The sequence below is a fragment of the Carassius auratus genome, unplaced genomic scaffold, assembly GCF_003368295.1.
Source record: "Carassius auratus strain Wakin unplaced genomic scaffold, ASM336829v1 scaf_tig00215076, whole genome shotgun sequence".
NCBI classification, from domain to species: Eukaryota; Metazoa; Chordata; class Actinopteri; order Cypriniformes; family Cyprinidae; genus Carassius; species Carassius auratus.
The window spans coordinates 129,121-145,153 of record NW_020527925.1 but is presented as its reverse complement, the minus strand read 5'-3'; the positions used below and the strand labels follow the sequence as shown (position 1 = coordinate 145,153).

General features: G+C 36.4%; 3 protein-coding genes across 5 annotated transcripts; 2 read left to right on the top strand and 1 right to left on the bottom strand.

Moving 5' to 3' along the window:
* The first annotated feature begins 795 nt into the window (after window positions 1-795).
* On the top strand, window positions 796-2,404 carry LOC113093570 (NADH dehydrogenase [ubiquinone] 1 beta subcomplex subunit 11, mitochondrial). The gene is made up of 3 exons (XM_026259261.1): window positions 796-1,082; window positions 1,507-1,640; window positions 2,073-2,404. Exons 1-3 carry the CDS (start codon window positions 891-893, stop codon window positions 2,200-2,202), a joined length of 456 nt encoding a protein of 151 aa, XP_026115046.1. The 5' UTR covers window positions 796-890; the 3' UTR covers window positions 2,203-2,404.
* A 1,025-nt stretch (window positions 2,405-3,429) lies between these two features.
* On the top strand, window positions 3,430-10,235 carry LOC113093569 (rho-related GTP-binding protein RhoA-A). 2 transcript variants are annotated; one of them, XM_026259260.1, is made up of 5 exons: window positions 3,430-3,576; window positions 5,077-5,232; window positions 8,068-8,188; window positions 8,300-8,430; window positions 8,588-10,235. In XM_026259260.1, exons 2-5 carry the CDS (start codon window positions 5,077-5,079, stop codon window positions 8,759-8,761), a joined length of 582 nt encoding a protein of 193 aa, XP_026115045.1. In that variant the 5' UTR covers window positions 3,430-3,576; the 3' UTR covers window positions 8,762-10,235. The 2 variants fall into 2 exon arrangements, with proteins under 2 accessions (XP_026115045.1, XP_026115044.1); XM_026259259.1 differs by lacking the exon at window positions 3,430-3,576 and adding an exon at window positions 3,643-3,787.
* A 746-nt stretch (window positions 10,236-10,981) lies between these two features.
* LOC113093567 (nudix hydrolase 24, chloroplastic-like) lies at window positions 10,982-14,972 on the bottom strand. 2 transcript variants are annotated; one of them, XM_026259255.1, is made up of 8 exons: window positions 14,754-14,972; window positions 14,105-14,343; window positions 13,459-13,540; window positions 13,243-13,373; window positions 12,365-12,483; window positions 11,763-11,895; window positions 11,431-11,527; window positions 10,982-11,313 (listed from the first exon to the last, which is right to left on the bottom strand). In XM_026259255.1, the coding sequence occupies exons 1-8, from the start codon at window positions 14,815-14,817 to the stop codon at window positions 11,267-11,269; spliced, it is 912 nt and encodes a 303-aa protein (XP_026115040.1). In that variant the 5' UTR covers window positions 14,818-14,972; the 3' UTR covers window positions 10,982-11,266. The 2 variants fall into 2 exon arrangements, with proteins under 2 accessions (XP_026115040.1, XP_026115041.1); XM_026259256.1 differs by having other exon boundaries at window positions 13,459-13,522.
* Window positions 14,973-16,033: the final 1,061 nt, after the last annotated feature.

Sequence of the window (16,033 nt, the reverse complement as noted above, 5' to 3'; positions counted from 1 at the left end):
GATGTTGATCTTTTTTGTGGTGATTTAAAAAAAGATCTGATTGACTAATCTTTTCTAACAGAATGAGTTTGTGCATATTTTGAAATGTTAGAAAAAGAGATTCGCAAATGTTCATGCATGTGAATTGGATATCTCATGAGGGAGGAACATGTTTAAGAGCTGAAGCATCTGTGGTTTTTGAACTTCCTGCTTCTGCAGTCAGATAAAAAACCCAATGAAGACAACCAAATGGCACACAAGTGTACCTCACAGATAAATTTACCAAACCAATGCTAACAAAACCATAGTGTATTAGCTATTCCCAAAGTACATATTCCATAAAGTGCACAGCCTGTTAGAGTTTTATGCACATATTGGGGTGCTTACATATACAGGAAATTTGACATATAAACTTCTGGTACTCATAATATCAATCTACAAAAATCAAACCGAATTAAATAAGAAAAGCTTATATAGAAAAAGTGTAAAGTACATGTGCAGTGTTGTTATACAGATAATATAAGACATAAATGTCAAGTGAGATTTAAAAAATGACTTAAATTAATACTGCACACATGGGTTTAATGGTATAAATAATTATACACAGAAATTATATTAATATAAGATGTGGAATATAGCAACAATAGTTCACTGCCAAACAAAGCACTGTTGTTTTTCAGACTGATTCTACAGGTCCAGATTAGAATTGTAAACAAGTAATTGAAACAGAGACACCTGCTGTTTAGCAATGGTTCCTACAACCAACATTTTCTGCGTTATGAGACATCCGGGGCACTGAGTGGCGGTAAGGTTCACTGAAAAACGTCTAGAACCTCATTTTAACCCGGAAAAAAATAACCTGGAACAGTGGCTGTCTCGAAGCAGCTACTGGTACGGAGAAATCGGGGAAAATGGCTTCACGCCTGAGCCGAGTCTGGCCCACCCTGTCCCGGGTTCGTGTGAGCGCGGCGCTCGGGAGCCGCTGTGTGTCACAGACGCCGAAATCTAGCGCGTCTAGCGCGGCGGTGGCGTCTGATCTGCAGCCCGTGTCTCCCGCTGCTCAGGACAGTCATGGACACGCAGAGGTCAGCCCGTTTGAGAAGGTAAGAGAACCATAAAAACATGTGAGTGATTCATGTAAGTTGCAGTAATTATTAGTGGGTAATTGGCAAACGTGGACTGAATACTGCAAGGCTTCTTAATTTCTTAGTCTAAACTGTATCAAATCTGACGTGCTCTACAATATAGGATTAGGATAATACAGGGCACAGTGTAAACAATCATGTTTACATTGTGCACTGTATGATCCTAATCCTATATTGTGTTTTTCTTGTTATATGCGTTGAATTGCATAATGCACAAGCTGTGCCTGCTATAAATTTCTGTTCTATTCTAGTGTATTCTGTTCTATTAATTTAAGTTGTTAAAGTGTTGCTGCTATGATAGCGCTGTAATATCGCTGTTAACTTGGCTTTACATGTAACATTAGGTTTATAAATGGCAAATGTTTATCTTTTTTCTTTTCAGAATCCAGACTTCCATGGCTTCCATCATCACGACTCTTTTGTGGATGAATGGAACATGAGGTTGGCATTTTTCTTTGGCATTTCAGTGGCCATCGTTATTGGAGGGACATTCATCCACTATTTACCAGATCATGGGTAAGTGCATGAACAAACTGATAGTAAATTTTGCACAGAGTGCAGTGATTGACCAATCAAGAGTCTAATACCCATAGTACATATGTTTTTATATGTCATGAGTGAACCATGAACCGTGGAACTAGGCACAACATGAAGTCCCAAAAAAAATGTGTAAAGGTTTATCTTAATTTTAAGATAAGAGTCTCCTTTTGTTAAACTTGGAAAAAGCATATAGCTATTAAATAGTGCAATGTGGAGGCTTATATAGCATTGCAATTTCATGCTATTTCTATCTTGATCTACATTAATTGGCTAATTAATGGTTTGATTAGATGCATTGGTCTTCAAGTGTGCATTTTCCGTTGTTTTATTTAATCTAAAGGTATAACGGTTTGTCTTTTTTTTTTTTATCATAATGTCCATTGTCTCTCTCTTGTTTTTCTCCTCTAGTATGAGGCAGTGGGCTCGTCGGGAAGCTGAAAGGTTGATCAAACAGAGGGAATCCGAGGGTCTTCCCCTCATGACTGAAAATTATTACGATCCCAGCACAATTGTTCTCCCCTCCTCTGGAGAGGAGTAGACAACATTTTGTCAATAATTATGCTGTTCATTTTTGTTTAATAGTACATTTGTCTCCATTCAACTATATTATAATAAAAAAAAGTTATAATATAGTGGTTCGTGGTATTTTTAACTAATAATTGAAAAAGCATGAACCTGTAGAATTAGCTTTTTGTTGGCAAACAAATGGGTGTAAAAATAAAGTTTAGTGTTTATACATATCAATTTATGTAACCTTTTTTTATTTTAATGATAGTGCTATTAACAGCATGTAAGGATAAGTATTACAGACAGGGCCAAAGTATGTATATGTTGTATAACAACTGAAAATTGTTGGTTTGTTTTGTGATATAATAGTGGGCATAGAAACTAAAATATTTTTTAAAATGTTATATACCTTACCTTGGCTATAATTTTAAGAAAATAATGTTTTAAACAGGATTGTGACAATGCAAAATTGAAAGGGAATTAGTTTTTTCAAAATGTCATGGACACTTTAGTTCTGCATTTTAATATGAAAAACCTCAAAACAAGGAAACTGGATGTGGACTAGTGCAGAAGATAAATGATCACAAATCGTCTGGTTTATGGGTGTGTATATATATATATATATATATATATATATATATATATATATATACATCAGTGTCTTTAGACTATTTTCACAAGAAACTAATATGGCAAATTATTTCTTAAAAAACAGAAACTGGACAACATTTAATGCATTGTGTTTTTATGAAGAAGCCACATATCAGTCATTCAATATTTTTATTGAAGAAACAGAAATACTGTACACTGTCAGTGGAACATTAAAGTGCATCTACACAAAACTTCAGTTATAAAAACGGGGGGTGGGGGGGGGGTAACATACAGAAACAAAAAAAAACACACTCATCCAAAAGTAAAATCTATTAATTACAAATAAAAGTAAAATAAAACAAGTAATATTATATATATATATATATATGTGTGTGTGTGTGTGTGTGTGTGTGTGTGTGTGTGTGAATACAGTATATATATATATATATATATATATATATATATATATATATATATATATATATATATATATCATACTGTATATATCAAACGGGGAAATATTGGCAAATAGAGGATGTAAATTGAACCCCGTCTTACACAGTTTTAGGACTCTGGTGTATATAATATTATTCGTGAAATAAAAAGATTTGATAAGAAAGTCTGATTCAGCTAAGCAGTCATTCAAAAAATATGTTGCCTTTCTTCTGCTTTCGGGCGTCATCCCGGCGTCTCTGTCTTTGATTGGTGAAAACGGTCGGGAATGGGCGTGTCTTAGCGGCGTGGCACTGAGGGGCGGGGCCTTGGGGTCGTACAGGAAAAGATAAAGAAAGCGAGGACATCTGTAACAAAAACGGTAAATACTCACACAAAAACACTCTGGTATTTACAATCGATATGTTCATTGAGTTACTATACGTTCTAGAGCAAATACCGCAGATTAGCCGTTTTTAAAAACACTCCAATGAGATAAAAGATGCTTTTTATATGCGGCTAGCTTAGTGCTAAAAGGCTAAGTGTGATGATGATGATGATGACGGAAACGGACGAACAACAAGATGCCGAGCGTGAGTTCATAAACGCATTAATGTCCGATGATCGAGACTATAACACGTCTGGAAGGTTTAATACTAGAAATGACTTGTGGATCCAGTAGAATCTAAGCCAAACGGTGCTACTTTTACACTTGTGATGGCGAGAGATGAGGCGTCCCAGTTAGCATACAGGGAGTAAACCAGAGATTGGCGAGGGGTTGAGGGGCTGGCGCAGACTTGATATCTCTAGTTTATTCTGTAATATAACTCTCAGCCCTTTAAACTGTTATTTTATCCCTCAATACGCCTCCAGTGTAGTTGAATCAATGGTTGACTCTGTGTCAAAGCATAAAAGGTTAATTGTGCGAGATTATTTTGACCTGACTGCAGTTATCCGTTTCACAGTGAGTCTAAATGCATGTGTTTTGTCGGGGCTGATCGGTGAATCGAGTAGGGTGCGGTGTGTTGTGACAGCAGCTGGGAGGTGTGTCTGTGTGAGGAGGGGTGGATGCTGCAGTGCTATAATGACACAAGAATCCACAAGATCATTAAAATGGCTGAAATATGAATGTAAACGTGAAAATATCCCTAACAAGCTCACTTGTTTTATTTTGAAATATAAGACAGAAAAAGTCTGAGATTAATTATTTGTTTCTAAATCAAAGCAATCAAGAAGCTGTTTTTTTAAGTGATTTATTAATTAATAAATAAATGCAACTTTATATTATTTATTCATTTTTTAAATGTAATTGGTATTTAAAAACATGGATATTTCATAAGTGCCATTAAAGTAATAAAAATATTGTAGTAATATAACAGTCAAGGATTAAAATGTTTGTAATCATATTAAGAAAACAAAAAATGTGAAATATTTATATAGTGGGTTTGTATGCAACACAGGGTGCTTTAAATGGTGCACATGTTCCTTGTAAACCCAGTTCAAACTCACACTTGCTTGGTTTATGACAAAAAAAGACATACATTCTTAGATAAGACATTCTTATTATCTTTGATTTAATACTGTTTTTGAGAAGTTGAGATCAAGTCAGTTACAAGGAATCATATAATTGGAATCCTTTTTTTTCCACACTTACTTTAGAAGTCTGTTCAAACAATGATACTTCAGACTCATGACAATAAAGTTATAGCTAGTTATTGTTTTCCATACAAAACAGTAGAAGAGGGCAGACATACATTAACAATTTATCTATTTAAAAAAAAAGATAGAAAGAAAGGTTTTATTTTGTAATAAAAATGGTTTGGGGAACAATTTCCACCTGCCTCCTATAATTGTGGGCTGATCTTTGCATTTTGTGTGACAGATGGCTGCAATTCGTAAGAAGCTTGTAATTGTTGGGGATGGAGCATGTGGAAAGACATGTTTACTCATCGTTTTCAGTAAAGACCAGTTTCCTGAGGTCTACGTACCCACAGTGTTCGAGAACTATGTTGCTGATATTGAGGTGGATGGCAAACAGGTAAGAATGTCTCTTAACATCAAACCACCATCACTCATCTGTTACAGCTTACATGTGTCTCTTCTGTAGCATGTTGAACTTTTGAAACGAGTAACTTCCTCAGATTGTTCACAAACTTCTTAATAGTGTTCTTCCTCTATTATAATTGTATATTTTTATGCAGAGTTCATTTGTAATGTAATATTTTGGGTCAACGCTAAGTGATTGATTGTATTTTTGCTGTTGTTGGAAGACATGTCCAACTGTGAGATGATTAACTACAGTTAATAATATATGTACAGTGGGGGAAATATTTATTTGATCCCATGCTGATTTTGAAAGTTTGCCCACTTACAAAGAAATGAAGGGTCTGTAATTTAGATAGAGAAAGAATATCAACCAAAAATCCAGAAAAAAACATTCTATAACGGTTAGAAATTGATTTGCATTTCAGTGAAATAAGTATTTGATCCCACAGATTGGTTATGTGCCCATGTGAAACCCAGATTAGTCCTGTTACTTTTTAAAGTTTACTCCTAATGTCAGCTCGTTAGGTGTATAAGACACCTGTCCACACAGTCTGTAGCTTCCATTCCAACATCTTGTGTTTGGAGGGAGAGAAATGCTGACTAAGGCTACGTTCACACTGCAGGCTGAAACGACCCAATTCAGATTTTTTTGCCCCTATGCGACCTGTATCTGATCTTTTCATGACAGTCTGAACGACACCGATCCGATCTTTTCAAATGTGGCCCAGGCCACTTGGGTATGTGGTCCTGAATCCAATAAATGCGACCTCCATCTGAACGGCCAGGCCACATGTATCCGACGCGCACGTCATTGATACGCTAAAAACGTCATAAATCTGCGTTGAAGTAGGCAGGAACGAGAAGAGCCACTCACATCAGTATCCCACCACTCCTGTCTGCGACTCCGTCAGCTCTCACACGTTTCTCTGTACCGACGTTGCTAACACTGCTCCACAAAACGCCATGGCCACAAAAACCTTGCTCTCCTCCTCCTTTTAAATTTTCTTCTTAAAACGAGAAGATTGTAATTGTGCTGGCTTCGCTGGGAAAAAAACTTTAATATTGCAAAAAGAGCTCCGCTGTTGACTACACTGTTGTTGAGATCCATGTTTAACGTTAGCTAACGTTAGTTACTTCCACAAACAACGAGTGACGTCGTTCACCGTTGAGTACTCTTCTGCGCATGCAGGTCACTTCTTGGTCATTTCACGTTCACACAGGAGATCACAAAAGGTCGCAATTAATTGGAAATGTGAACGGCCTTGCAAAAAAATCTAATTTTTTCAAAAAATCGGTATTGATTGAGTATTAAGCCCTGCAATTGGGAACATAGCCTATGACCCCAAGAACACCACCCCTACAGTTAAGCACAGAGGTGGAAACATTCTGCTTTGGGGCTGTTTTTCTGCTAAGGCATGTGTGCACCAGGTGACCAACTACAAAAAAAAAACATCTTACCTCTGTGCTTGCCATCTTGGTTTCTGCACCAAGTACTAAATCTAAATTTTTGCTTGGGGACCAAATACTTATTTCACTCACTGAAATGCAAATCAGTTTCTAACCTTTATATAATGTGTTTTTTCTGGATTGTCTGGTTGATATTCTGTATTCCATTCAAATAAACCTACCTAAAAATTACAGACACTTAATTTCTTTGTAATGGGGCAAACTCACAAAATCAGCAGGGGATCAAATAAATATTTCGCCCACTGTATATTTATATAAATTTATTGAAATACATTTATTTATATAAATACATCAAAATAAACTTATTTAAATAAATACATTATAGAAGTATTTTTAAAATACACAAATATGTACTGGTTTTCAAAAGCCTGGGGTCTGTGAGATTTTTAAATGTCGGGAAAAGACTGCATTTATTTGATTAAAAAATAATCTGTAAAAACGGTAATGTAAAATAGTATTGAAATTTAAAAATAACATTTGCTATTTTGTATTTGTATTTTAATATATAATTATAATTTATTCCTGTGGTGGCAAAGCTTAAGTTACAGCATCATTACTCCAGTCTTCAGAGTCACATGATCCTTCAGAAATCATTCTAATATGCTGATTTACTGCTTCAACATTTATTATCAGTGATATTAAAAACAGTTGTGCTGCTCATTATGTTTGGACAAATTACAAGCATAGATGAAAACATAGTTACAAATAAAGTCAGTAGCAGTAGAATTCAGGTGCAGAAATGTAATAATTAAGTGTAAAATAACACAATAGTGCTCACTGCACAAGTTATATACAGATTCATCTTTGTTAGAGCTGTGGTGTTATTTGATTAGCAGAAAGAAACTGGTATTTATTGGCTACTGTCACTTTAAGAACTAATGCACGGACCTCAGCTGTTTACGTTCACTTAACATAAGTGACTGTGTTTGCTAGAATACTTGCAGAAACAGGTATTTTAACAACTTTGTGTGTATGTGAAGGGTTAGGGGTTGTGCAGCGGTTGAGTGCACAGAAAACAGTGCATGAGTTAAAATTGCTTGAATGTGTAAACTGGCAAGACAAATTGTGCATATGATAAACTTTCACTTTATTAATTTTAACAGTTAATCTGCGAATCACATGCCTGCCAAACTGTGCTGCCTGAACTGTGCGGATAATGGATCATCTACGATCCGTTGCACCCCTAATATTTGTATGAATTCTTCATTATTTCAATTGTGACACTGAACAAGTGAACATTGGATCATTCTCAAATATTCTCTAACTTTGTGTTCATGCAGCTCAAGTATTGTTAAATGCTTAGAAATGCATGTTAATTTGTTTAAACACTTTTTACAATTTGTAATAATTTTGTTGGCAGGTGGAACTGGCTCTATGGGATACAGCTGGACAAGAGGACTACGACAGGCTGAGGCCCCTGTCCTACCCAGACACGGATGTCATCCTCATGTGCTTTTCCATAGACAGTCCTGACAGTTTGGGTGAGATAATCGGTTTCCGCAGTGGCCAGTCTTTAATATAAATAATATATATTTCAATGTTTTATACATTCCTGTAGTCACTGTACTGAAAACCATACTCTATTCACACAGAGAATATCCCAGAAAAATGGACGCCGGAGGTAAAGCATTTCTGTCCAAATGTTCCAATAATTCTGGTGGGTAATAAAAAAGATTTACGGAATGATGATCACACTCGACGGGAGCTGCAGAAGATGAAACAGGTGTGTGAGCGAACACTTTATTTTTTTATAAAAGAGTCACTATTTTTATGAACATAACATAAAAACAAGTTCTATAGAAAAAACATAAAAATTGCTGTTATTGCCATGTTATGTTGTAGTTTACTAATGCCCTGTCTATGCTTTCTTCCTTGAACAGGAACCAGTTAAACCAGAAGAAGGGCGAGACATGGCTAATCGCATCAATGCCTTCGGCTACCTTGAGTGTTCAGCTAAAACTAAGGAGGGCGTGAGAGAAGTGTTCGAAATGGCCACAAGGGCGGCGCTCCAAGCCAAAAAACGTGGCAAGAAGAATCCCTGCACTTTGCTATAGAGAATGAGAGAGAAAAAGAAAAGAACGAGGGAGGGAAAGGGGGTACCCAAACTAGGCCAAGGAAAATGAAAGAGCTATAAAAAAGTTCAGAAATAGAGGAAAGAAACGCCCCTAGTGTTAATTAAGTACTCTGGGGTCAGGGAGGGTCATTTTCAATCCAGGCCAAAGGAAACTACAGAAGATAGTAGGGACAACTGCACCGGCAAAAAGGGACTTAAACATTTGAATAGCCATCAGTCCTCTTTCAAATCAAGATTTGTTGACCTTAAGCCTTCAGACTGATCACAGCGTAAGGATAGTCTATATGTAGGGTAGAGACCAATGTGGTTTTACAGTTGCTCAAAATCACTGATTGCTTTTGGGGTGGGATTATATGCAATGTATTCTTTACCACATCTTCTGCTTAGAAGATCAGCACTGTTAGCAAGAACAGAAACAAACGACTTGGTCTAAAAAGATTCCTTTTTTAGCACTAAGTGCATTATTCAGGGTGTAAAAGGCATTAGTTCGTACCCTACATCATGTATGCGATATGTCACGCAGGGAGTTGTTTTTTTTGGATCGCGACATTGGCCACACAACATAATACTCCAATGATCCCCTTTATAAACCTCCCAGGAACCCAGTGCCGTCTTATGTAAAAGATTCATGCATGTCCTTCATTCTACGATTTTCTGTTTAATGATGTTTTTTTGCTACATTAACATGCTAATACTGTCGGTTAACACAAGCGGTTCCTTTGTTTCCTCCTGTCCTGTTGTAAAATTGGCAGTTTAGTCACTGGTTTAAAATAGCTGAAATAGCGGTAGCCTTATAAATCTTTATTCCAATAAGATTTAAATATATCTTATACTTTTTTTGCCATTTGCCTATAAAATTCAAAGTAAGATGCATTAAGCAATGATCATACTAATTCAGCTTTTTTGTGAGTATTTTATGTGCTTGCTCATGTATTGTAATTAAAAATAAAAGAAAGACTTTGGGTTAATCGGTCTTTGTGGAGCTCGAAGCAGAACCACACAACTTTGTATGTTGACTGTCAGACACTTTCATTTTGGCAATATATATATACGTTTTATAAAAGGTGACAGTAACATAGTTGTTGTTTATCTCACTGTATAAATGAGAAACTCCATTTTCTTTTTCTCCTGTACTGTACGTTCTTCTTTTTTTGTGTGAAATTCTACTGGCTTATACTATTATCGTTTTTGCATATTTTACCAATTCTAGCATCTTAGAATTTAAAGTTTTAAAAGAAATAAAGAAGGAAAAAAGTAGCCAAAATGTGATTTTGAGAGAGCTGTTTAATGCCATATTATTAAATGCAAGTAATTTCTTCGAAGAGGTTCTGCATTTCATTGTAAGAAAAGAAAAAAGAGCCTTTGATGCATCAATTATCTTTTGTATACCAGTGCATCTTTGGATTTCCACACTCATTTGAAATGTATTGAAAAAATAAATTCTTATAGGGTAACTTTGCTTGGGTCTTTATTTTGTCTCTTCTCCGGGTTATGTTTGCGTAAAATGTCTTCACCGGCTAAATGTACGGTGGCCGAGATAGCTCAAAGCGCTGCAATTTAAGAAAACATGCAAATTGAAAAAAAAAAAAACAGCAAAAAAAAAAACATCATCAATTTGACAACAAAAGTGTTGCAAATCATCACAACACATGCATATAACGAAACGCGCTGCAAATCCATCACAACACATGCATATAAAGAAACACGCTACAAATCCATCACAACGCATGCATATAAAGAAACAAGCTACAATTTCTTCACAACTCATGCAAATTAAGAAATGCTTCAAATACCACTGACCACATTGGAAATGTTTCAAGGAGACACCAAAAAATTGTCGGACCCAGCTGGGATTTGTTTATTGTGCAGTGGCTACTGGTCAGTGGAGTTGTTGTTTTTTATAAACACCCTGATTGCATGATTCCTTTATCTTTTGGATATTATTAGCCTAAATAAGTTGAATAATTACATGATTAAATGTAAAACGTTACTTAAGATGGCTTACTTTAATTTCCTCAGCTAAATATAATTTCAAGGTTAATGAAAATAAATTTGCAATGCTTCATTAATTGTTTCTTAATGTGCATGTGCGGTGAGGATTTGCAGCGCGTTTCGTTATATGCATGTGTTGTGAGGATTTGCAGCGCGTTTCGTTATATGCATGTGTTGTGATGATTTGCAGCGTTTCGTTATATGCATGTGTTGTGATGATTTGCGGCGCATTTTGTTATATGCATGTGTTGTGATGATTTGCAACACGTGTTGTCAAACTAATGAAGAGGTTTTCTTCATTTGCTGGTGTTTTTTCAGTTTGCATGTGTTTTCTTAAGTTGCAGCGTGTTGAGCTTTCTTGGCCACCGTATAAATGTGGTCTTCAGTAAACAAGTACACATGCTGACAATGTTAGGAGTTAAAAGCAGAGGTAGATAACAAAAATACCAAACTGTTGCAGGTTGACACAGGCTTTAACACCATCAGTCAGTTTTTACAGTGATCTGTGCAATCCAGCCACAAATTCATGATAGTAGGGTTCTGAAATGAGAGAACGACAAAAGTCACAGCCTTTCTCATGTTAAACTTTTCATTTAAAATTACATGCTGTCAAATTCTTATCTCAAATTCTACCAGGTGATCTGGTGTGTAACAAACCTGAGTCGGGCTCAATGATGGCATGTCTGATGAGGAAGTCCAGAACCACCATGGCACAGTTCGGCTTGAACTCCTCACTGACCAGGAGATCTTTCACCTGAAATCAACATGTGACGCATAGGAGAATGGGGTTAAGATGTGCCACCCCTTAGTCTAGGAAACTGCACCTATATTTTAGAAAGCTGCCTGACATAAAAGTAACCACTTCATGCTATAGCTTTTTTGCATGTCAAAGTACGTTTTCATGTTCAAAATAAATTTTATGTCAAAAATGTTTTTAAATAAAATACATCACGTGGCATTCCAACCTAAAATCAATGGGATGCCTTCACCTTCTCTATTGGATAGTAGTAAAACGCTTGCACTTCTCCGTCTCCAATGTGAGGCTGAAAATTGAGAGGCAGCTCTAAATCAAAAACAAACTGACACTCAGGAAATATTCCTTCGTCATCCTCGTAGGTGTAGCTACAGAGAAAAGAAACAGAGGGAGGCATGAACTGGAGATTCAAGATTGCAGAATGCCTTTTAATTCAGCTAAACATAGTGAACAGTTTCCAGGCAGAAATGGTGCATGTGACAGGATTTCATGTCTTTGATCAACACTGACGTGTTCTAAGCCTGCGTGAAACCTGAATTCTGGTCATCTTCATTTGTGCGCACAGAATATTTCTCTGGAAACCTGCCAGCTGGAAGCTATTTCTGGCATTTCTGCTGTACAAATCAGTCTCTTGTGCAGGGGAGTTGAGAGAGTTTATATCTACCCTGGTATCTTGGAAAGGTTTTTAAAAAGGGAAAACTCTGCCATGCATTTTTTAATAAAAAAAATCGGCAGTTACCAATTGCTTTTGTTCTTTGTAATAGTTCTAAATGATCTGTAGCGACCTAACCTAAATAGTGGAATAGAAATAAAAAATAAAATAAAGGATTTAAGCACCTCACAGTTCCCACAGGACGCGCTTGCTCTGCCAGGCCTGGAGGGATACAGGCCTCCTCTTCACACTCTTTAACCATGGTATGCCTTACACTACAGCCTGCTGCCAGTCCTCCAGCTGCCTGAGTGATAAATCCAATCCATTAAACACCCCATTACATCAAAATAGCTTTGTGGTTATCTTTTTGCTAGTGTACTTACAATTTATGTTAATGCACTGTTTTTAATTTTTGCACACTTAGTTACCCTGTACCCTAAACTTGTGAACAATAGTGCAAAAATTAAAAACAGTGCAAACATAAATTCCATAGGCAACAGACTTACAACCCCCCCCCCCACAAAGGCAATATACGGTACAAAAAGTGTGTACAAGAATGTACTATTTAAGTATGTATAAAATATGTGTTATTTAACGGCAACAAAAGTACAGATGTAGCGGTAGCACTTTATTTTACAGTCCTGTTCCTCATGTAAATACTATGTACTTATTATGGTAATTACAATAACTATGTAATAACTAGTTACCAACCCTGAACCTACCCCTAAACCTAACCCTACCCCATGTAGTTACCATGTATTACCAGAACTTTCTTAGATAAATACACTGTAAGTACAGTATAAGTACATGTTAGTACACGTACTGTAAAATAAAGTGCAACCAATGTAGCACTACCTTAATTGGAGGGATCCTTGAGGTCCAGCACTGAAGTGTTGATGAGATATGACTGGTTAAGTCAAATGAGTGTGTAGTGTGAAGGAGTCATAGATCTATGTGTTAGAAGTAACAGAGTGATTCATCATACTGTTGACTCAACCTGTGGTGTAAGCTTGGTCCGGCTCGTCTTGTAATGAGCTGATTAATTTGTTTATTAATAAATTACCATGTTGTCCAGTCTTCCTGGATACGTCTGTTTGGTCAGAGATCGTCGTGCTAGCCACATATTAAGGTTGCCACTTGAATCCCGTGTGTAGCCATTGACATGGACGCCGTACCGTTTCACTCCAAACAGACCTGCGTTTGACCATTATTTATAAACAGCTGTAAGTGTCACTGGCTGTGACAGTAGAAGCATGAAATTAATATTTTATTAACATACTTGTAGCTGCTCTCTCCATATACATCAACGGAGGGTCGCAATACCTGGGCATCACAGCATATTGCTGAAAATAAAATTCATCCTACATCAAAAGTGAAGAACAAATCAGGATTTATAAAGGCAAGAACTGCATATCTGTATACAGCAACTTAAATCCAATTAAATGTTTATTATAATGCAAGGATAAACAGACAATCACAATATGCATTAATATTATTTTACGCACAAATGAGCAACTGCTTTGCTAATTCTGTCAATGAAATGAATTCGAAAAAATCAAATAAAACAATAATTTGAATTGAGGCACTTGTTGACATTGAGCTTGAATTTAAGATGAACTAAATCTGAAACTAAAACTAAATTGTTACCTGACATATAATATCTGTTAACTGAAATCAAATAAAATGTAAAAAAATTATTATAATAATTTAACTTGATGATTCAATTAACTTTTTTTAATTTAACTGAAATAAAAATTAATAAAAACTGTATAGACATTTATAAAATAAAAACTACTAAAAATGACAAAACCACACAATGACTAAACTTTAACTAAAATTAAAAGGAAAAATAAAAATTCTAAACAACTGCCCAAGAATAAGAAGGAAGATGCGTACTTATCTAGCATGTACCAGAGATGTCTCACCTCATCTCTCCAGCCTATGAGACAGGTGAATGATGCCTCTCTCCTCAGCTCCTGCAGGACCTCATCCACAGCCACCGATCTGCTCTCAAAAGTGTCCAGCCCGGAGCAGAAGGTTATAGCGCTCCCATATGGTCTGAAGACAGCAGGAAAACGACCAAGAACTGATGCTACTTTTGGGGAAATCCATCCAACCTGTTCTCCAGCCACCTCAAAACGTAGACAGCTCTCTAAACTAGAACCTGGAATAAATCAATGCAAATGAATGAATGCACTTGTATTTGAATGGTACATTGTATATTATATAATGATATTATTCAATTGTAAACGACAAAAATAAAGTAAGAAAATGTTTTCCTTGCTCCTTGAATGCAGAATAGTGTACATAACTTATTATTTAATTTTTTTTTTTACAAATTACATTTTTGAGTTATGGACATCAAGTAGTCGTCTTTAATCGTTACAAATATTTTGTTTCACAAACTGAAAATGTTTTCATGGTAGAAGATCCTTTATCAGCATGAATTTAATTTGAATGTATTTTAACAGATCCAGTAGGATTTCATTGACCTATATATGACATGAGAATTCCTGCTGGATCACATGCATATGGATTGTTCTGTGTCATATGATTCTCTTAATATTTCCCCACCTGGTAGATGAAAGTTATTCATTCGACGCAGGAGTTGTAGCATTTTCTCCGACCACGAAGCCATTCTGTCGATTTCACACGTGTAACGGTTAATTGTCCGTTCAGAAAGCGTGCATCATGATTTTGGGCAATTTTGCGCTTGATGATTTGCCGTTGGCATGCTTTCATACACCCACGGGATTCATGCTCGCCTTCATTGTGGCAGCTCCTGTTGGTGTGAGCGCTGATTGGGTGGAAGGGTCTGTTGATCTGCGCGCTGATTGGTTGAAGCTCTCCTCACATGTGTTTCTCCATGGTTTCTCCACTAGAGGGCGAATGTGGATCAAAACAAAGGCAGCTCAGAATGCTCCTGGACCAAAATGCTTTGAAATGAATTTATGCTGAATATTCAACACTGAATCACAGGTCTTGTTACATGGGAAAGGGGTTACTGGTCAGTAATTTTACGAATTCACATTATATAATCTTTGTGACACCGTCTTGGCTTGTGGCTTGGCACAGAAAGTGAGATGAAATCAGTTTGTATACTATCCTTTTGTGATTAACAGGATTAAATGAATATGCTCATTATTTATAAGTCTATAAAAAGTGATAATTAGGTTAAAACAACCTAACGTGAATGGCAAAGTAAGTCATGGTCCATTACTTGTTCATTCATGTTTTTTTACAGGGTCCTTACATTGATTCCTCCAGGCTAAAATCTTTGAAATATTAACCACGATTTAAACAAAAATACCAACCTTCAATGGCATCTTTGCCTAAAGCTGTGCATCATTTCCATGCTCAGGCATACATTAGATACAGTCAAATTGCAGTCATATAGTCTACTGCTTTTGTGCCAGTGAACAACAGGATTTATCCAGATATAAATTGCAGATACAGACAGAAAGAGGGGGGGGGGGGAGAGGGACAGCAAAAGTGTTGGTTTCATTGCATCGCTGTAATCTGCACCACAATTTTGGGGTCAGATCTCCCTATGAACACTAAAAATATACAGACAGTAATCACAGTTGTTACAGGACTGAGAAGTATCTAGTAGTAGGCGGCTTTTTAATGAGTCAAGAAAAGCAAACTGTTCCCAAGTGCACAGCTAGATAAGAGATAAACAGAACAGATTATCTATCTATCTATCTATCTATCTATCTATCTGTCTGTCTGTCTGTCTGTCTGTCTGTCTGTCCTACCTGTCCGTCCGTCCGTCCGTCTGTATTTGTTATTCTAGCTACCTCTCTATTGTTCTGTCATTCTTTCATTCTGTTGGTCTGTCATGATATCTGTTG